Here is a 22136-nt window from a genome sequence, read left to right on the forward strand (position 1 = left end):
TTCACCTCACACACAGTATACAATATTGTGTGTGTGTGTGTGTGTGTGTGTGTGTGTGTGTGTGTGTGTGTGTGTGTGTGTGTGTGTGTGTGTGTGTGTGCGCGTGCGCGTGCATATCACTGTCTTTTATAGGAAATTCATGAAATCACAGTTGGTAATTGAAAGACTTTTAAGGGCCCTTGGTTTTTATAGTTCATATTCTATGCACCACAGCATAACACAGTCGTTCCCACAATAAGGTGAGCACTCACATACTCACAGTACCCTTGCTTTGTCGGGACTGTGTGAATCATAATAGTATTTCAGTGCATATGCTGTACTTCAAAGGAAACCAAGTGTTAACAAAGTTCACACAGTGGTAAGTGAATGAATGACACAAAAGAGTAAAACAAAGACACGACAAAGGTGAATTCAAGAGTGGGTATACATATGCTGTACAGTGTTACACTACTCTCCCAAAACTCTCCTCTTCTCCAGCTGAGGGTCTGCGTGTGCAACTACATCCACTTTACTATTTTACTGCCTCATCAGTGCACCGTGCTTTACAGGGCCACTGTAGCTGAACGGGTAGAGACTGAGAGGCTTTCTGGTGTGGAAGGTCACCAGTTTGATCCTCTGCACGCCTAGTCAACATGTTAAAGTGTCCCGGAGCAAGATACTTACCTCCTAAGTATTTACCCTCCACGGGACCTGTAAATACTCCTCTTTATCCATTTTAGCCACACTACAGTATGACTTCTTGAGTGCACAGCCTAGTTCATAACGGTAATATTTACCACACACGTGTACCGAATACTGGTCCTCTTTCTGATGGGAATGACATCACTACAAGGGCCAATACCATACCCAAAAAGGTTCCTGATTCTCCATGTGCATCTTAGGCCCAATATGGAGGCAGCAACGGAAAACCTCTGACTTTGTGTGGTTGCGTATAGAATCTACACTTAGTGTAATCTGTAAATGAACATCGCCTATCCCCCTACACCATTTGGTGTTCCACGTTAAGGCTTAATTTGTACTTTGCATCCCAAAAATGCACGATTCTTTCAAAAGCTCTAATCGATAGCACCCACAGCACCGGTTCTCTTCCCACTACTAGACGTCGGTGCTGATGCTGTGGGTGACCACCTCCCTCATGGTGACCGAGCGGATGAGGTTGAGCTTCTGGTAGAGGCTGGCCATGTCCATGGGCAGGTCCAGCTCCTGCTGCTGGACAGTCCTGTAGCTGATCCGGCGGCCGCCGTTGCACAGTCTCTGTGGGTGCTGCAGGTAGAACGGCAGGGAGTGGCGGGCGCACGAGGGGCAGAAGGCGTGGGACCTCTGCGGACCTCCGTGCACCAGCAGAGGCGGGGGCGGAGGAGGAGGGGAGTAGCCGCCGGCGGGCCCGTTGGCCTCCGTGAGGAAGGTGGGCGGGTAGATTTCGGGCTCGTCGCTGTAGTAGCGCTCGGGCAAGGGGGGCGACGGAGCCACGTGCGGCGGCATGTTCGGAGCCATCGGGCAGCGGGGCGGTGACATGGCGGGGAGCGCTGGTTCCTCCTCCTCCTCCTTCTCGGACTCCTCCCTCTTACAGCAGTAGTACTGTTGGTAATGGCAAGGGCGGGGGGCATAGGTGAGGAAACATGAGCGGTACAGTACATTGATTGTTCCAAGGTCAGTCACGCAGAAGCTTGCTGAGACAACATGAGGGGCATGTCTTTGTGTTTTAGAAGCTGAACTGGACAGTTATCCGGTGTCATTTTGTCATCATCATCAACATTGTCTGAATTGACGGTATTACCAAATAATAATAAGGGTAATAATAATAATAATAATAATAATAATCTGGAAGAGGTTGTATCTTAAAGGACAACTTTGTTTTTTTTACAACAAGGGTTCATATTTTAGATTTTAATTAGAGAAAAGAAAAAGTGGGTGTTAAAATGTTTTCATTTGCTTCGTTTTATTGTTTTATCGCGTTTAGCGTGCTAAAATGTGGGGCATGCGTACGAATGGGGGCATGTGTACAAGTGGCTAAATATGTCTTTTTAGACCCAATAAGCCAGCAGTTTCTTTATTGCTATTTACAGTAACACTTCTAGCCCCCATAAGTCACATCCACCCATGAAAGGTTGCGTTGTATCTTGGGAATGGGCTTATTCTGTGTAAAATGACATATTTAGCCACTTGTACGCATGCCCCCAACCACTGAAATAAGAATCTCTAAAACAATAGAAAGAAGTAAATGAAATAATTTTAACACTCACCTTTTATATTCTTTAACAATTTCTCTGCCATTTTAAACATAGCTGTAGTAAGCAGCTGCCAAATTGTCCTTACCTTTTAGCGTGGGCACGCGCACGCATCGTGCACAATCTGTGCGCGACTCATCTAGTAGACGTGTAGACTCGGTGACAAGCTTTCGAATACAAAAAACCCCATTGAAAAAGACATATCCGTTGCCACGCTGTATTCCTGCTTATCCGCCAGTGTTTACATGAAAAAACATTGAAAAAAAGCCAGGCATGCGCTATGGTAACACGTGGACACGTTCGCGCACAAAACGCACGATATGTGCGGGGATCATAATCCAGGCGTGTAGAGACTGGATCAAAGTTTCCAAACGCAAAAATCCGATTGAAAAACGAGCGTTCCATCGCCGAGTAGCTTCCACTTCTGTTACACAGTAAACCAATGGAGGCGGGACTATAAATGGTAAATGGTAAATGGTGCATTTATATAGCGCTTTTAATCCAAAGCGCTTTACATAGATTGTGCATTACATTCACCCATTCACACACACATTCATACACCGGTGGCGGAGGAAGCCATGCAAGGCACCAACCTGCTCACCGGAGGCAATTAGGGGTTCAGAGTCTTGCCCAAGGACCCTTCGACATTAACTCAGGGGGAGCCCGGATTCGAACTGGGAACCCTTCGGGATTTATACCCTTCGTGCTCTAATACCAGTTTCTCTACCCCTGAGCTATGCCGCCCCTATGGCCCAGGCTCAGACTGGATACGGAAAGCTGGATCCGGTCCAGACCGGAAATGACCGGATACAGTTAGGGGGGCGGGCCTAAAGAGCCAGAATCAGCGAAAATCTGCGCTAATACTTTTAATCCTTTCATAATGATTAAAGCTAATTAAACTTTACGGGCTCTACGGGCATGGCAGCGCGGTACAGCGGGAAATCTACGGTTTCTACGGGGATCGCGAGGTATGAGTTAATTACAATCTAAAATATGAACCCTTGTTGTAAAAAACTAAAGTTGTCCTTTAAAGGGCAAGTTCACCTCTGGGACAACCTGATCTTATTTTATTGTTGTTTGGGACAAGATCAACACTATCCTGAGTTATTTTTTGTGTTCAATCTGTGTTTTGAGATATTTTAGCATTTCAGCATGAATGATGATGTATTTTGCATCATAATGATGCAGATGATGCATCATATGATTTAAGTGTGCAACAGGTATGACATACAGTACCTGCAATCTACATAAACACAGCACAGCTACAATGGTCAGTAGGATGACTGTAGCCAGACTTCCACCTGCGATAACCACGGTACCAGCTGACATTCGAATGCCTCTCCATCAACAGTCTGCAGAGAGAGAGAGAGAGAGAGAGAGAGAGAGAGAGAGAGAGAGAGAGAGAGAGAGAGAGAGAGATAGATGGGGGAGGAGGGAGGATGGAAAGGAGTAGGGAGAGGATAAATGAGAGAAGGTTAAATCAGGGTGACGTGAATAAGATGTAAGGTTTGAGGTAATGCGATATACAGTAGAGATATACCGGTATATGACTCATGATTGTTATTGAAGTCTCTATCTAGATCGCCTATGTAATATGGACCCAAATATAATGGGACTAAATTTCATGAAAACGCCAACATCAGAATAGCTTTTTGATGAAGTGTGGTAAGACTGGTGTGATGTGTTTAACATACATTTTGAGAGTCATAAGTCGTCATGACAAGGCCAATATCTCAATTCAGAAGCAGGTTACTATCAAAGTCGGAGTGACAATAGGCTCCACATGTAAAAAAGGATGTTGCCACTTACTCTTCATTGATTGATTGATTGATTGATTGATTGAGTCATTCATTCATTCATTCAAATGATTCTTCAAACAAGAAATGAGAGGGATGCACTGTTCTAGTCTGGAGGATGCAGACTAGAACAGTGGCTCTCAGCTGACCACCAGCGGTCCAAATGGACGCATACGAGTCTAACTCGGAGAGTGTACAAATGGAGCTAAAAGGATCCTCATCCCTTTGGTTCCATTTGTAGTTAAATAACCAGGGTAGATTTTGCAGTGTAGATTGGGGTCCCAGTATAGTTTAGTTCGGTTGTTCTCAACCCTTTTTCATTTCAAGGATACACTGTAAGATGCTCAATGATCACTTAGCTCTGAAAGTGTACTCGCAGAGTTACACATCCTTAAGGGTGTTGAGAGACAGTGGACTAAACGATATTAGAATTCCACATCCATATGGTCGTTGTCGGGTGGAAACCTTGAATGTCCAAAATCTACTGTATGTCCTTTTTTGTTATTATTTGAAAAGCGAGTAGCGAAAAAGTAGTGAAAATAGCCGATCTACAAGCATACAACGCCTCGCATCGTGCAGGAAAAAAAACAAACATAGAAATTTGAAGTTGACAGTGACTATATGCTATCTCATTTCATCTGCATGCTGCGTGAGCCTGATGAGGGGGCTCACAACACATGGTAGAGAACAGAAGTGCATGTCACATTGCAGGACCATCACGCAATAATGCATGCAAAGTCGTACAGCTGAGAAAAGGCATTCTGCCCAAAATAGCCAATGGCCGTGACAGGGAAAGGCTCTCTGTGCATTTCAACAATCCACTCGTGAGATGTTATAGCGCTATACCTGGATTCTCAGAACATGATCGTATTTCTGAGAAAGGGTGAGACAAAGGACAAAGAGAAAGGACAAAGTGATAAGGTGACAAAGATGACAATGTGCCCGAGATGAATTAATTCCTATCGCGAATTCATGAGAGACCGTACATTCAAAATGTAATGAGAGTATGAATTGTCACAGTAGCTGTGTGTGTGTGTGTGTGTGTGTGTGTGTGTGTGTGTGTGTGTGTGTGTGTGTGTGTGTGTGTGTGTGTGTGTGTTGTGATGTGCTTAGGTCACATGCCTCCTCACCTCCAATCCTGCAATGCTATCCGTCATATCAAATTTTAAAGGCAAACTAAAGCAGACTCACAGGCAGGAATGAAATGTCATAACCCTAGGGACAACCAAACCGTGCACCTCACCTCAATGACAAAAACTTGGGCAGACGTTCTTCTTAATTTCAGTTCAAACAGGACCACATTGCTCGGGCAACATAAGCAATCTTCGAAAACTGCTACCAGGACATAACAGAACATGTCTGTCTCTCAGATGTGATCCTATTATCACAAGCTGACGCTCGGTCAAAGCCCCACGTCGTAATCAGCACCTTAAGCATCCGACACATCACTAGAGTCTTGTATTGTTCCCGCGGTGACGATGACAGGGACATCAGTATCCCGGGTAGGGATGGGACGATAAGAACATTTCATGTCACGATTATTGTGACAAAAGAAATCGCGATTTACGATATTATCACGATAATCAAAATCCCTTATCCTGGGGCGGAACATTTGCCAAAAAATAGCAGATCTACAAGCTCACAACGCGTCGCACCACAATGTATATTATAAGTACCTTTTACCAATTATAGAGGGTTTAAGTGGTGCAGGTTGCAGCTTGGTCCAGATATGCAGCTTGGCAAATAAAAGGTGAATTGATCCCATTGCATTACGGAGAACAATATCACGATACATTAAATCTCCACGATACGAAAATGAGTGAGTGTTTTTCATCACGATAAACGATAATATCGCTTATCGTCCCATCCCTAATCCCGGGTCCATGGAGTCATTTACTGCCATCATTTAACCACAAGAATCACCAGATAGAGACACACACTCAAAGGTCAATGTGCTCAGTCAGATGAGGGCAGGCCGGTTTTAAAGAGAGCAACTGATACATTTTTAACCACGTTCTGTGCTTCTAAGCGAAGTTGTATTCGAAATGTTATATATTTTGAAATGTCCAGTTCAGTTTGTTCTATTTAAACTGTTGACTACGGTGCATTCACACACAAAAAACATGTATTTGCATAACTATACTTCACACACACATACTGTATTATTGATGAAGTACAATAGCTTATTTGTGGATTCATGATTGCTTGTAACTTGGAATCCACATTGAAATAAAAGGGGGCTACAAGGATGACACAATACATATCTAAGCTACTCAAGGCATTCCCATTTGTATAGGGCTATTTATTTTCTTTCTTTTTCACAGTTATGTATGTTCTTTTTACTTGCGCACAAGGTCTAGAGCAGGGGTCTTCAACAGGGGGTCCGGGACCCCTCGGGAGTCCTCAGAGTTACAACAGGGGGGCCACCAAATCTTTGTGATAGGATCATGTTTTTTACATTAACCATTTGAACCCTAGCATCCCTCATTAGCCAAAAATAGCAGATCGTGAGGCGTTGTAAGCCTGTGGATCATCTATTTTTGGCAAAGAGGTTTGTTGAGAGAAAAGAAGAGCAGTATTCGACGGTTCAAGTGGTTAAAGTCTGAAAATACACATTACTCCTTAACATGATGACATTAAGCCGTAGAGCTTTCTAGGATCTCCTTTTAGTTGACCGTGTACCAGTGATTTGTACTGTCATGAAACTGTACTTTCTTCTATTGCAAACTTCTAATAAATTCTTCAATCAATCAATCAATCAATCAATCAATCAATCAATCAATCAATCAATGACAGTGCTGTCAAACAAGTCTAAGCTGTCAAAGAAATCTATCTGCAACACAATTTTATACAATATGCAGCTGCTGCTGCTTCATCTCTCTCTCTCAGCTATTGGGGTCCTTGGCCTGAAAACGTTGAAGACCCCTGGTCTAGAGACAGACCACAGGAGGTACTCTCATAAGGTCCAGGCTCACACTACACAGAATGAGAGAGAGGTACTAACAGCTCACACACGACACTTTACTCAGATTTCAGGCGTGCGGAGGGCCGGAGGCTATATAAATCAGCACCATGGACAGCTGCTCATTTCGCAGAGAATGCCACTTCAGTGAGAGACGCAGTAATCATAGCCTCGGGATCCAGGCATAATCACGACAGAATTTCAAGACATAAGTCAGATCATCAGATGAGTTATTTTTATCACACAATTCTCCCCACTATCCATCCATTCTATTCTATTCTTTACATAGTCTACACGTTTGGCTAGTTGCATGGGCGTTAAAGTGGTGGCAATCACACGTGGAGAGACAACTGTAACTGTCACTGTAACAAAAGGCAATTTTAGCACACGTACGTGAATTCAAAATACATTTTCTCACAAAATGACATGATCTTACCTATAACATGTGTTTGTATAGTTCCATCACTACAGCTCCTCGTGTGGCATACGTCGTGCTCAAAGGCAGAGTGGCTGGGGATCAATCGGAAGGTAGGGTTTCATGTGGGAGAGGAACATCTTCACGTGTGTCCTGAATCAATAACAATAAAGATTATTCAAGGGAGGCTGTGATTTGTCATGAGACGTATAGCCTGTCATTTGCAACAACACGTCTGGCCTATTGTCTCATTCCAAAGCTGCACGCCGTTCCACAGCTGCAAGAAGTTTCAAAACGCCATATCCCATATCCCAAACGTTTGTGAAAAAAAGACAAAAAGTTGGAGCGCCGACAGGAAACTCGGCGATTGTGCTTTAGTCTATGTCAACTTGTTGTCGCTCCTGCGACTTTCGCTTTCCCGAAAAAGCATGTCCTACAATACTGTCTTCTTCTTTGTGATATATTTACTGAGACAAAAACGCGATGCCAGTTTCTAAATCCACGAAAGGGTCGCCTGCGTTCCGTCCAGGTTTTCCTTTCATTTCCTAACAAAAAAACATTAGGCCACTATAGATCCAAAGTGTTAGCAAAGCAAAGAGGACTGGCTGGCACTTGGGGTTGTAATTAATTGCTGTGGAATGTTCTAAGCGCCGCATCCATCCGCTGATGGTCGGTCGGTCGGTCGGACGGACGGACGGACGGACGGTCCCATGCATCAGCGATAACGTTGCAGCGGAGCGCAGCACCCATGCACAGCACTGGTTCCCAAACAGTGGGTCGCGACCCATTTGTGGGCCACGGACCAATCTTTGTATGGCCTATATGTGTATATTTCAAAGGATTTCCGCCCCATGTTTTTAATACATTTAAAAACAAACACATCGAAATTCTATACATAAAAAAATAAAATATATATAAATATATATATATATATAGATATATAGGCTATATATATATAGAAATATAGATATATAGATATATAGATATATATATATAGATATAGATATATAGATATGCAATATATAGATAGCCTATATTATGCTAATTAAGAAGTAGTGAAAATAGCCGATCTACAAGCTCACAAAGCAACTGTTTTCACTTGTTTGGGTCCGGGCAACGTTTCTGTGTTCTATTCGTCTGTCATTCAATGTTATATGAGTTAATGAGAATGATCACAACGGGAATAAGCTTTGCCTTATAGGTCTACCAGAGTTTCCTTTTAGTTGACCTTGTATTAGTGAACTACCATGAAACTGTACCTTTTCCTATGCAAAACCTCTAATAAATAGGCTACCTCAATCAATGAATCAATGAATCAATGAATCAATGAATCAATGAATCAATGAATCAATGAGGTTGGGTCTCGAGGTTGGGTCTCGAGCTAAAAAGTCCAAGTGTGGGACTGGGAACCGCTGCATGATGCATTGCACAGCATCTAGGCGCGCGCGTTCATTTCCATGTGTTATGACTGAGGGCATGTTGCCATGCAAAACAACGCGTTGTGCCTTGGTCAAATTGTGCACTTTCAACCGGGGGACACGGATACGGTTCGGGTGACCTTCAGTACAGCCAGGATGACTCTGTGGCACAGTGTCATGCTTAATTGTGGTCCTACAAGTGGTGTCAGTTCAGAAAAAGCTTTGCGCGCATGCAAGACACCAGTCATGTTGCCATACCTTAGCAACAGGCATGATACATTTATTTTAAGAAGTACATTCTATTTTTCCCCCATTTCTACAGTTTCTTGGGCTGGATATGGCAGCCTGGAATGGTTGTTCAAGTGCAGCTACTGTAAACTTGGCATGTTAGTAAACATGCCACAATTAACAATGCAGAACCTGGGAATATACGATTTTGTCAAGATGGGGAGAATAGCCTACAAGTGTGGAGAATTATAATTATAGCCTAATACCATTTTGTTCAATTTGGCATTTGTAGTTATTTTACTGTAATCTAACAACATAATAACCAGCACAGATAGACAAACAGACATTCATGGATTTATATTTAAAAGTAACTTTTATTTTCCCCCCTGGACCCAGGGTATGGCAGCTGCATACCCCTGCCATACCCAATTGAAGCCCCTGGGTCCTACCGTTCAAAGCAGTTCTGGATAAACCTTAATGGGGTTTTGTTGACTGCATTAGAATGGGCCCCGATTTGCCAGCCTATTAATTATTGGACATTTGAGAGACACCTGCAACAACTGAGCTGTAATAAAAAATAAAAAGAATAATTTATACTTAAATAATAATAATAATCTCTGGCTACTGAACCCTGTCCCATTTTACGCCCCATCTCTTCTTCCTAGGACCACTATGGCCAGTTGCACCAATGCAATGCAGTTTGAGGCAAAAAAATGAGTTTTTTTTAAAGGCATGCATTATTTAACGGTCAAAGGAGGCTGAGATTCCACTGTATTGTAGAGACAAGGGTCTGTAATATTGATGAGAGGAGACGCAGAGGTTATTTCCTCCATGCTGAGTCTTATCCATTCAGGGCCACTTCCACTATCCAGCCAGTCCCTCAGGAACCTCTCAGTTTGAAGATGCAGCTCAAAGCTGGACTCTCACACATATATATAGGCCGCTGCCCAGGGACGTGCTGGCCATTGGGAAAAGCGGGACAACTCCCGAACGGCCGGTTCATTCCCGGCTGGTTCAGGCCGGCCATTAGGGGGAAAAAAATAAAATGTCGGCCTTCGTTACATTTTGGGGGCTGGGCAGCCAACACAGTAAATCGTCACTGTCGGGCAGCAATCTCCAAGTTTCAAATGTATAGATTTTTTCGCAAAGCAAAGCCCTGCGTGCTTCATCATATAAGGCTGTTGCACAAAAGTAGTGAAAACAGCAGATCTACAACACCTCGCGGTGCGAGGCGTTGTGCGCTTGCAGATCGGCTGTTTTCACTAGTTTAAATCATTTTTAAAATGATAAATACAAAACAAACGGTTTTGGACATACAAGGTTTCCACCCGACAACGACGAATTATAACTCATGTACAGTAATTGGCCCACTGGCTTGTCACCTGTCATGATCTGAAATGGCAAATCTTTGAGTAGCAGCAGCGCTATAGAGAGAGATCTCTCTCTATAGGGCCTCTCCAACTCTGAGGGCCTCTCCAACTCTTTTTCCCGGGCTGAATCAGGGGCCCAGCACGTCCCTGCTGCTGCCTACTGCAGAACCAGGAACTACATGCAGTAAATGTTACACATGCAGTGTTAGGCGTCTCCATAAAGTGTGCCTCTGATACAGTGGTGGAAAAAGTACTCATATTCCTTACTTAAAGGGTAAGACCACCCATTTTCAATATTGAACTATGTCATTAATATACCTTAGAGGAGTTGTGTGGAAATTAAAAAAAGAGTTCCCCCTCTTCTGTGTTGCCTAGAACTGGAGGATTGATTTTGAGGTTTGTATTGCAAATCACAACTTGATGACATCACACATTGCACTTTACAATACAAACCCCCAAATCAATCCTCCAGTTCTAGGCAGCACAGAAGAGGGGGAACTTTTTTTTTAATTTCCACACAACTCCTCTAAGGTATATTAATGACATAGTTCAATATTGAAAATGGGTGGTCTTACCCTTTAAGTAAAAGTATCAATGCTGCAAAATAGAAATACTCTGTGACAAGTAAGTTACAAGTCTGGAATACAAAATTTACTTGACTAAAAGTACAAAAGTATTGGTATAAAAAAATGAAAGTACCAAAAGTAAAAGTACAAAATGTTTGAAAATAGCAGATCTATAAAGCTCACAACGCGTCGCGATGTGACACGTTGTGAGCTTGTAGATCAGTTATTTTCAAATAGCCTTGGTATAAAATAGCTCACAACGTGTCGCATTGTGAGCTTGTAGATCGGCTATTTTCAAATGGCCTTGGTATAAAATAGGGCTTATGTGGTTTATGTATGTTTTATAATATTATAACGTATACCTGCAAAGTATAAGTAACTAGTAACTAAAGTTTTCAAATAAATGTAATGGAGTAAAAGATGAATATTTGGATCCGAGATGTAATGGAGTAGAAGTAAAAGTGTTGGAAATTGGAAACACTCAAGTAAAGTACAAATATCTCAAAAGTGTACTTAAGTACAGTACTTGAGTAAATGTACTTAGTTACTTTTCACCACTGCTCTGATAACATATTTCTAAGTATTATCATATTCAGTGAGTGCATTTAACGTTGGACGACTGCAACTCACAACTCAACAATATTCAATAAACGAGTTATCATTTGATCTGGGGAGCTGTCAAGACTATTTTGGACCAACACACCTGCACCACAAAAGCCTGGTATCCTCTTCCTTGTCAGATATAGAGTTGCGAGTTAAGACAATTAAGAATCAAAGTTCACGTGTAAATGTGTTCTGCTTCTTAAACACAAACTCTGCCATCAAAATACCCCTTTGTACCCCTTCTCTGCCATGCCCGTAGAACCCGTAAATGTAATAAAAATTAATTAAAAAACATTTTTTTATCGAAGCGCAACTAAAATAGGCCGGAACTAATGCTCCGTGATCGGTTTCTACACGGACACATTATTGAGCGGACCACTTTAACATTGGAGTCCCTGAACCGGAAGCGGAAGTCCGTCCTCTATTTTGGCCCAGCTTACTGTCTGAGCTCCGCGGCTTACAGATGGAGAAGTTATTGATCAATTGAAAAAGTTTCAACGGATTTGAGAAGCTGATGGAATACGCGAACACACAAGCAGTGTCCGATCACGCACGATGGGAACTGGACGAGCGCCCACGTTAACAGGTAGGACTTGGAGAAGCCGGCAGTGAAAGACATAGAGAAATTAACGGGCTTTACGGCCGTAAACTACGAATGAGTTAACAGGGTCATTTTATAAATGGTCTATATACTGTAGTCTGTAATTCTGGAGCCTTGTTCAAATAAAAATCAATTTGTGAATGGGTTTGGCAGGAAAATAGGATTCGGGAACATATCCACCTGTTTCCATGAGAATTTACTGTAGCATTATCTGCAGGACACTTCCGGTTAACAGCAGACATACAAGCTCACGTCGCGTCGCAGATGCAACCGTTGTGAGCTTGTAGATCACACTCGGCTGCGGCTCCGGAAGCTGCCGTACACCTTCTGCGCAATGCACGATGGGATGTTGGAAAGTTGTGGATAGACGAAGAGAACTGAACCATTTGACGAACACTGAAGGCAGACAATTGGACTTGAGACTCGATGACTCGACTTGACTCGGACTCGAGTCGCAATTTTGACGACTTGCGACTTGACTCGGACATAAGGGCAAAAACTTGAGACTCGACTTGACTTGAAAGACAATGACTCCCGACTTGACTCGACTTGAGACACGCTGACTCGGATGACTTGCCGCTACGCCACTCACCAAAGCAGTCGTGAACGCCACGCTATAGGTTCACACTTTAATTGATTGATTGATTTGATTGATCGGAGACAGGCATAAATAATATCCAATTATCCATCATGGTAGCAAGCCTCCGTCTTCCAACACTTTCTCACTTTTCATAACATACATCCAGTCGTCAGCAGGGTTAAGAACTTCACTAAATGACTCGACTCGACTCGACTCGACGCGACTTGACTCGACGCGACTTGACATGACAACCTTGTGACTCGACTCGACTTGACTTGACATAACCTTGTGACTCGACTCGACTTGACTTGCCCACAACAGAAAAAACTTGAGACTTGCTTGAGACTTGGACCAAATGACTTGCTACTCGACTTGGACTCGGATCAGAGGGACTTGTACAATTGTCTGACTGAAGGGACAGACACGTGTATTATGTTGTGTGAGAAACCAATACATGAGGGAAATTTACCTGAAGTACTGGTTTCTCAAATGTACAACTGTACAACATTGATTGATTGAGTATTTTATTAGACAAAGATGGAGAACAGTATAATAAGTCTAGTCAATACAATAACAAAATGTGGTACTGTACAAGTACAGTTAAACACCCTGCCTAAAAGGAACATACCAAATAAGTCCTGTTACGGTCTTTTTTACGTCGGAAGTCCTTGGTATTCAATTCATGGACATAACAAATAGCAAGCAAAAAAAACATCACAGTTATAAAAACACTATATGTACAAGGTAGGGGAAACAAGGGGGTGGGCTAAGGTACTGCTCACTTCTTGCCTGTCTATGGGAGAAGTGATAACTACCTCCGCCTCTGGCCGCCTGAAAGGTGAGTTTTCAGGGCAGTTTTGAAGGAGGCCAGCGAGCTACATGTTTTAAGGGGAGTAGTCAAGGAATTCCACACCTGGGTGGCAGTGTTGTAGAAGGAGAATTTACCCATATTTGTCTTCATGGGTTGTGTTATCAGATCGTTGTGTGTTGTGGCTGTGGGTGTCGCTAACACGACACCGGGGACTATATCACAGGACAAGGCACAGCTGTAGGCAGGGACCAGAATTAGCTGGGAAACAAGAGATTGAGGGGAGGGCTTGACCATGAGGATAGCATAAGACAGGTGAGTAGGGGAAGGCAGACTGGAGGAGGGTTGCAAGTAGCACACAGAGCCGATGCAAACACTAATGCTCAGAAGGCCCAAAATTGAAACGTTCCCATGAATCAATCTGAAGTCACATATAATATAATTAAAAAAATAACTCATGTCCATCTCAATTGTCATTACATGCCAATAAACCCTGACTTCACACTTTCACACATCAACCTTTCTCATTTGCCCTCTACCCTTCCTCTCATTAGCCATTCTTTCTCCTCATCTTAATTTGTTTTAATCAACTTTTTACCCCAAGAAGGGTCTTATGTTGTTGTGTAATGATTTTATTTCTTTGCCTTTGCTATTTTTATGCCATTGTTTTTAAACCCTGTAACACTTTTGCAAAAATGTAAAATGCATTAGTCAGTCCAGTAACATTGGCACAGACTGCTGCCTGCTTAAGACTAACATGGTACCAGTATAGCATTGATTCCCACTCAAAGGAGTAGGTCTTGTACATCTGGCAAGGTCAGAAGCTGCAGTAGGCTAGGTTAAGTTACAATGCAGCAGGTCATGGAAATCAGACTAAATGAATGCATTTGAATGTCATTTCACAATTTGAAAAAAGCAGATGTTTCTTTTTGTTTTAGTGATTGTAAAAGCATCCATCCATCCATCCATCCATCCATCCATCCATCCATCCATCCATCTGTCGGTCTCTATCTGCCTTCTCTCGCTGCTTTCTTTGCTAATGAGCAAGTTATTCCTTCTGTCAGAGGGCTTGGTCCAGGCACATTCCTGTCGCTACAGTAAAATATGCATGACTGCACTCACTGACTGGGAGCGAAAAAGGCGAGACACCAAGGTACAAAGAAGGCACGGAATTGTTAATGTGACAAGACATGATGATACCTATTTAGGCCTTCTCCCTCCTGCTTTGCATCTTGACATCTACTGACAAATCCCATGTTTTAAAGGCTCACTCACAAGAAGCTGTTGGAAACGTTGTTAACCAGCAGTTGTTGAACCAGATGCTACCTTGTCACTATACTGTAGCAGTAGGTTTCTCGACAAATGTAGCCTACTGTATATGTACTCTGTGATTACTTCTAACCAATTGAGCCTGGATTCACTGCAAACAACTGTCTTGGAAAGGCATTTGTTGTTATTCTTCTCAAAACAAGGACAAATACGGGTTGATACATTCTTTACTCCCTAACCCTTAAAATCTAAATCTATATAATGAAGGCTATCCCCCAATCAGAAACAAGTAAGATGATCAATACATTTCTGCACGTTTTCAGAAATATATGTCACAGTCTGTATAACTATTGTTTGTATCATATGACCTTTTAAGATTGACATGTATGCAGTCTGTTCCTTTTGAAGTGGGTTCCTTTCCCATAATTATAGCAATAACCATTTATGCATGATCCATCATGGGAGATAGCTGTAGAAAAACAGGAGCTCAATATGCCTTGATAGACCACTGTGCTATCTGGCCAGGGTGACTATTGATTTGCTGTGCTGCAGTGCTGAGGCGGTGGACACTAGGGAGCTATAAAACTTCCCTCTGCCCTTCGGTATGGCCCATTTGATCACTCAGGCCAGATGAGGGGAGGCTGAACGTCTCCATGAGGGCCAACTTGAATCTAAAAGACAAGTGATCAGCTCTGCTACGGATACTGACAGTCTCGACTTTCCCCACCATTAGGGAAATAGTGTTCTTGCTTTTACTAAAAGACACATTGTTTGAAAAGAGAAGGAAAACGAAATGTATTATAATGTTGGGAAACCTGCAGGTTTGCCTCTCCCCATGGGGAAAGGTGAGAGACGGAGACACTGTTGCACCTTAAACAAAAAGGAAATAGAATCGAGTATTTATTGACAATTCACAATGTGAGAACACGGGTCTGTTTTGCTGGATGAGTTCAGTTCAGTCTGTGTCAAAGTGTCAGTGGTCCCACTTTCGGCCAAAAGTAACACGTTTATTCCAAACCCTGAAATAAATTCCAAATTCTTTATACTGTACATTTACACCTTTCGCTAAGGTCTTTCTGCTCATTCACAGTATGTCAAAGGTCCAAGATGAGTCGGCTTCCAGCTTCATTTTGAATCTGCTCTGACAAACTGGCCTGTATGCTAGTATCTCTGGATCAGACAGCAGTTAATCTTGGACTGCCAAGTCAGGAGCAAGTTTGTCCAATGTAATCCTGCTCTGCCCTCAACTACTGTCAGCCGGTCTGTGAGCAATGCCCTTGGTCATCACTCGTCATGAGTGCAACTGTTGAGGAAATTCAGGAATGCCTTCCTCCAAAATATGATATATGAACCACATCTTTCCCAGCTGTGAATTAGGACCTCAGGTTTGGCATGGCTTGATATCCTCCAGCAATACACAACACAGTCACACAAGGTGTCTTTTATTCAATCTTCCCTGTAATGTTTGAGGAGTGACGGTGCTCTGCTCTGATCAAAGTTCTAAGGAAGTGAGGTTTTGGCCCATGGCTGTCTCATTATGGTTTCAACAGGAGTACCCAAGTCGTCTGACTGCGAGAGGTCAAATAACTGGCTAGACATCCACACTGTGGCGTAAAGACCCTTCAGTGTTGTGCTGAGGGAACAAGGCTAAGTCTGAAATTCCCTGAAAGTGCTGTGGGCGAGAGAAATGTGATGTTAGTCTGATCCAGCACATTAGCCCTTTGCGTCTGTTCTCCACTGCGCCCCAGTACTGCCCTCCCCCACGAAAACCCCCAATGTTTATAAAATATATAGAGTTAGCCTCATGTTACGGTGAGTGATGTCAGTGGGCATGGGAGACTGCCACTTAGCGCCCTCTGCCTGCGTCATCGTTGAGTCTGGATACGAGAGGTCAGAGTCTGGATTCATTCAAACATCACTCTGTTCACTAATGTTGGGGAAACCAGGACTCTCCTTCAGACAAAACAGAGGAAATGACCTGCCTTCCACTTGTCCTCAAAGACTGAGGTACGAGCTCCTGTTCTTGCTCTTTTTGTTTGTTTCCAGTAAGTATTTCACAGCAACATTCAGTTGTTTTAACTCTAAAGGTGTAACATTTGACATGGAACTGGTCCATTTTTACACTCTCAGAGTTAAATTAACACTTATTATTTGGCAATGTGCTTCTCTAAAATATTGATAAAGTGCTGTAATCACACCGAGTGTGTTAAGCTTGAGTCAAAAACACAATGCCTAAATCACGGCCTTTCTATGTTCTCCTTTTTCTACTTAACTGACTTTGTGGCAATACAATTAGGCTTTAATTGGTAATTGGTCATTTAATATTTTTTTAAATCCTCCATTCAGTAACTTGAATGCAACAGTGTAAGCTTACAGTATGTTCCATCTCTCTATTTCACTCATTGTCAGGTGACACTAATCATTCAAGTTCAAGTTGTAATTTTTAAAGTGCAAAATCACAATTATACAGGTACAACAACAACAAAACAATAATAAAATCAACATTTGAAAACAGAATAGTCAAATATTAGATTATGATCAGTCACAGTCAACAGAGAAAATATGTGTTTTTAGTCAAATGAATGGATTTGGCTTCTGGCATCTCTCTTAGTTGGCAGTTTGTTCCAAAGGTAAGGAGCACAATGAGAAAAGACCCTACTGCCAGCTGATTTTGTATTGAATCCGGGTGACAGTAAGGTAGCTGGTGTCTAGTGTCTAGTGCAGGGGTTCCCAAACTTTTTTGTCTCAGGGCACCCCATGAATATTTTTTTAATCCAAGGCACTCCTACATTATAATTTTCACTCCCAGCACCTTATATATATATAGCATATCGTCGTTGTCGGGTGGAAACCTTGTATGTCCAAAACCGTTTTGTATTTATCATCTATAAAATGTAGCCTATACTAAACTAGTGAAAACAGCAGATCTACAAGCACACAACGCCTCGCGATGCGAGAAGTTGTGTGTTTGTAGATCTGCTGTGCGCTTGTCCACTTTTAGATACATTGAAATGTGATATTAACACTGAATCTAGGCTTTAGGCTTAGACCTTTTGAGCGGTGGTAAACCGCTCCATAGAGTGGCTGTGCATGTGTCACCAATTACATCCTAGACCTATCTGTAGCCACTTTTTCCTCAGCGTTTTGCCATAGCAATGTGTTTTCCTCAGCGTTTTGCCATAGCAATGTGTGTGTGTGTAGCCTGTATTACATCACCAATTACATCCTAGACCTATCTGTAGCCACTTTTTCCTCAGCGTTTTGTCATAGCAATGTGTGTGTGTGTAGCCTGTATTACATCACCAATTACATCCTAGACCTATATCCTAGTCTGAAGACGTTATGCAAGCACGACCACCGCTCACTTCACATTGGGTGTGATTTTTTTGAGTTATTGTCCCTTTTAAAAACAGTGTTAAATAGTTGTTTTCTTTTTGGGGATGGACAAAACACTCAACTCTGACTGGGTTTGTTTGATTCAATTCCCTTAACCTCCCTCACCAAACAGAACAGAACAGAACAGAAGAGAAGAGAAGAGAAGAGACCACCAGCAGGATATGAACAGGGACATGCTGGGCCCCTGATTCAGCCCGGGAAAAAGAGTTGGAGAGGCCCTCATTGCGCTATAGAGAGAGATCTCTCTCTATAGCGCTGCTGCTACTCAAAGATTTGCCATTTCAGATCATGACAAGTGACAAGCCAGTGGGCCAATTACATGAGTTGTATTTCGTCATTGTCGGGTGGAAACCTTGTAGGCCTACATGTACCGGTATGTCCAAAGCCGTTTGTTTTGTATTTATCATTTTAAAAATTATTTAAACTAGTGAAAACAGCCGATCTACAAGCACACAACGCCTCGCACCGCGAGGCGTTGTGTGCTTGTAGATCTGCTGTTTTCACTACTTTTGTGCGACGGCCTTGTATGATGAAGCAGGGCTTTGCTTTGCGAAAAAAAATGTACACATTTGAAACTTGGAGATGCGAGGTTTCTGCCCGACAGTGACGATTTACTTTGTTGGCCGCCCAGCCCCCAAAATGGAACGAAGGCCGACATTTTTTTTTTCTTTTTTCCTAATTGTCGGCCTGGACCGGCCGGGAATGAACCGGCAGTTCGGGAGTGGTCCCGCTTTTCCCAATGGCCAGCACGTCCCTGGATATGAATAATGAAACAAAATGATTTCTATTTGATGGTCTGGTCCTCTCTGTGTGACCCCACTTTTAGAAAAGCCTTTTTCAAAGACAATTACAGCCTGTACCCATCGAAGCGAATGGGAAAGCATCTCTCTTGGATGTACTGTACGAGGATGCTATTATGGGATAGATAGAGAGCCTATAAGGGCACCTATACAGTATATGTATGCTTTCTCTACCTACCTGTCAGTCTGGAATGAACAGAATCAATAATCCAATGACAAATTCAACAAGATGTTTTAGTTTGTATAGGTACAATACAAACCTGATTTAAAGCCTGATTTATACTTATCTGTCTTAAAAAATTGTACTGCTGTGCTTACTCTCTCTTAAGGCCAGTCCATACTCTATCCGAAGTTGCCTGGCGGTGCCAGCCTCTATCACACACTTCGTTTTGGGAAGAGAGTCTGGGATTGCAGGGAGAGATTCCATTTCTGGGGGGCGGGCTAAAGCCTAACCACTAACCAGAGCTCTTAATTGCTCCTTTTGAACTTCAAAGGGGTTTTGAACTGCGGTAATTGATTGAGCCATACAAGTGTCAATAGCTCGTTAGTCAATGAAAGCATCAAAGACTACGACCTGTTTGATGTCTGTAATGAGAGTGGAGGGGGGATGTGTTTGTATACACACAGACTTTTTTCCTGACTTTGCATTCATGCAACGCTGAGGAAGGCCGAAGGGCCGAAACGCGTCCGTACACTGTCCATGCATTGAGGTAAATAAAATCATATAAAAAGGATATTCCTTGAGTGCTGGCGACTACTTTCTCATTATGTTTCTTTGAGCCGTGCACCTAAAAGCCTTCATCTAACTTGGAGTGTTGCGGGCTGTCTGCTTCATTGCAGATACCTTTCTCTACTAATACACACAGACTCGCCTGATTGGCTGAATGGTTTTGAACCAGGCCACCCACCCACCACGTGCCACAAGCCTACAGCTGGTGGAAATAGAATCTCAATCGATGGGTTCCAGACCATTTATAGCTGGAGATCCTTTGTTTTGTCATTAGTGTGGTTGTTATAGGAAAACGCTATTGTCGAAGATTTCTTTGACAGCAAGGTGAAGCCACTTTTTGCTAACCTAGAAAGAGAAAAAGTCATGCCTCACTTGACATCACAATATATAATATGAAAAGGCTACAGACACACGCACAGCCACTCTATGAAGAGGCTATGCTACACACACACGTTTTGCTATGGCAAAACGCTGAGGAAAAAGGATACAGACACACGCTCATGGCTCTATGGAGCGGTTTACCACCGCTCAAAAATCCAGTGAATTGCTCATGATGTGGAAAGGTTAAAAAGTATAAAGGGATAGTTGCCAAACCAAGGGTTACAAAATACAATAGGTTTATTACAACAAAGTACAAATGTATTAAAACAGAATGAACCAGCTTCTTGACTTCCTATTAGTGCAAAATCCCATGTAGTCCATTTAGAAAGGCAACAGTCCTTCAACCTCCCCCAGACTGGTAAATGTCCTTCTCCTCTCAACAGGTCTCCTTTATAGGGTCAAACAAAATAATCCATGTCAGTTTACACTGTCTCACCAATTACACCACATTCAAAATCACTGCACACAAAGTATAACAAATAAAGTATTAAAAAGTAAAAGTAATAAAAACATGCAATGATCTATAAAAACAGACTAAAGTGAAGACAGTCTCGAATGGCTAGATTAAAAGCCCCAAATAGAGTTTACCTGTGGCTGATCAACCAATAAATGGATAAAAGCAATACAAGGGCTGGGCAACAATCAATAAAACAAACTAAAACTAATGCTCAACAGGCTCCACATGAATCGAGTGACAAGAGGGGGCACATAGCTTGAAGAGGGGCAAGTCTGAAGTTGGCCCCTCTGCTGAGTTGATTCGGCTTCCCCTCTTTCACTCTGGTCGCCCATCCTGGGGAAATGGCACCACTGCTGCCGTCTGTCCAGCGTGGCTGCTGACCCTCTCTGGCTGTACCGCTGTTCTGCTGGACATTTCAGGACGTTTCCGTCAGCGTTTCTGTGTGGTTCTGGCTCTGGTTTCCCCGGTGGCACGGCTTGTCACGTTCTCTTGTCGCATCTCCTCGGGCCTCCTCCCAGCCCTCTGAAATAACTTCACTTATTGGCATCTTCACCTGCACTGCCCAGAACGTAGCGGCACTACACCATTTCCACTCAACGCCCAGGCAGGCCAATCTGACTGATTATGCCAGTGCAGTCTGTGTCTGGGATCTCTGGGAAATAATTGCTCATCCTCTGTGACTTTTTTACCCCTTTTTTACTATCCATGATGATCATGATCACGATCACCATCATGATCATGATGGTAACTGATTCCTCCCCACACATGATGTTTCTTGTCACAGCTGTGACTCAGGTGCCGACCCAGCCCGTATGAGTAGGCTACATACAGTGACATTAGGGCTTCCCTAGGGCACAGGCTATCTATCTCGCTATCTGTATATTTACGATGAGTATAATGGTGAACCACAGGGCTGCAAGCAGAAGAGCTACAGTTCCGAGGAAGCTGACCATGACCACCCTATAATAGCTAGTGATGGCACTTGAAATGGCAGCAGGGCACTTGGGCACTGGCAAGTCCATGCTGGGTTTGGGGCATGTCTGCCCCATAATACTGTAGTCAAAGCGTGAGATGCCACAGCAATGGAACGCATGGTGGAAGCGTGTGAGATAGGCTGCATTGGCTGCATTGGCTGGGCCCATGATATAATAATCAATGAACTGAACATACGCAGGATCGTACAATTTCAACACCTTACCTTTCAACACCTCACCTTCTGGTGGTAAGGTGAGCACTCCTTGTACCACCACAGACCCAGCCAGGAGGGCCAGCAGAACAGCGAACAATTGGAGGGCGTGTCGATCCTCATTGTAGGCACTGAAGCCTCCAAAGAGAACCACAGCCAGCAACACTGAACCCAGTGTAATCAACACAGTCACAACGCTGACACTTGCACTCAACTCGTTCATAATGGTTACGGCAGCGCCTTTGGTGTCATCTTTCAGCCACAAGCCAAGAGCCAACATGGCAATCCCCACCAAAAGCAACACAGTGTTGAGAATGAGGAGAATCAATTTGGATAGCTTGA

At 43.0% G+C, this 22136-nt stretch overlaps 2 protein-coding genes across 2 annotated transcripts in view; one reads left to right on the forward strand and one right to left on the reverse strand.

Annotated features, from left to right (window-relative positions):
• LOC308295462 (ADAMTS-like protein 2) overlaps window positions 1–627 on the forward strand; it is a gene marked incomplete at both ends in the record, with an annotated part of 53396 nt that extends 52769 nt beyond the window's left edge. The window contains 1 exon segment of the mRNA XM_080738512.1: window positions 478–627. Within this exon segment, the coding sequence (XP_080594638.1) occupies window positions 478–627 (150 nt within the window).
• A 468-nt stretch (window positions 628–1095) lies between these two features.
• On the reverse strand, window positions 1096–3557 carry fam163b (family with sequence similarity 163 member B; the record flags this gene model as incomplete). Its single annotated transcript, XM_080739226.1, has 2 exons — window positions 1096–1578; window positions 3465–3557. The coding sequence occupies 2 exons, from the start codon at window positions 3555–3557 to the stop codon at window positions 1096–1098; spliced, it is 576 nt and encodes a 191-aa protein (XP_080595352.1).
• Window positions 3558–22136: the final 18579 nt, after the last annotated feature.

This window comes from Nannobrachium achirus, assembly GCF_963921795.1.
Source record: "Nannobrachium achirus genome assembly, chromosome: 12".
Taxonomy (NCBI): domain Eukaryota; kingdom Metazoa; phylum Chordata; class Actinopteri; order Myctophiformes; family Myctophidae; genus Nannobrachium; species Nannobrachium achirus.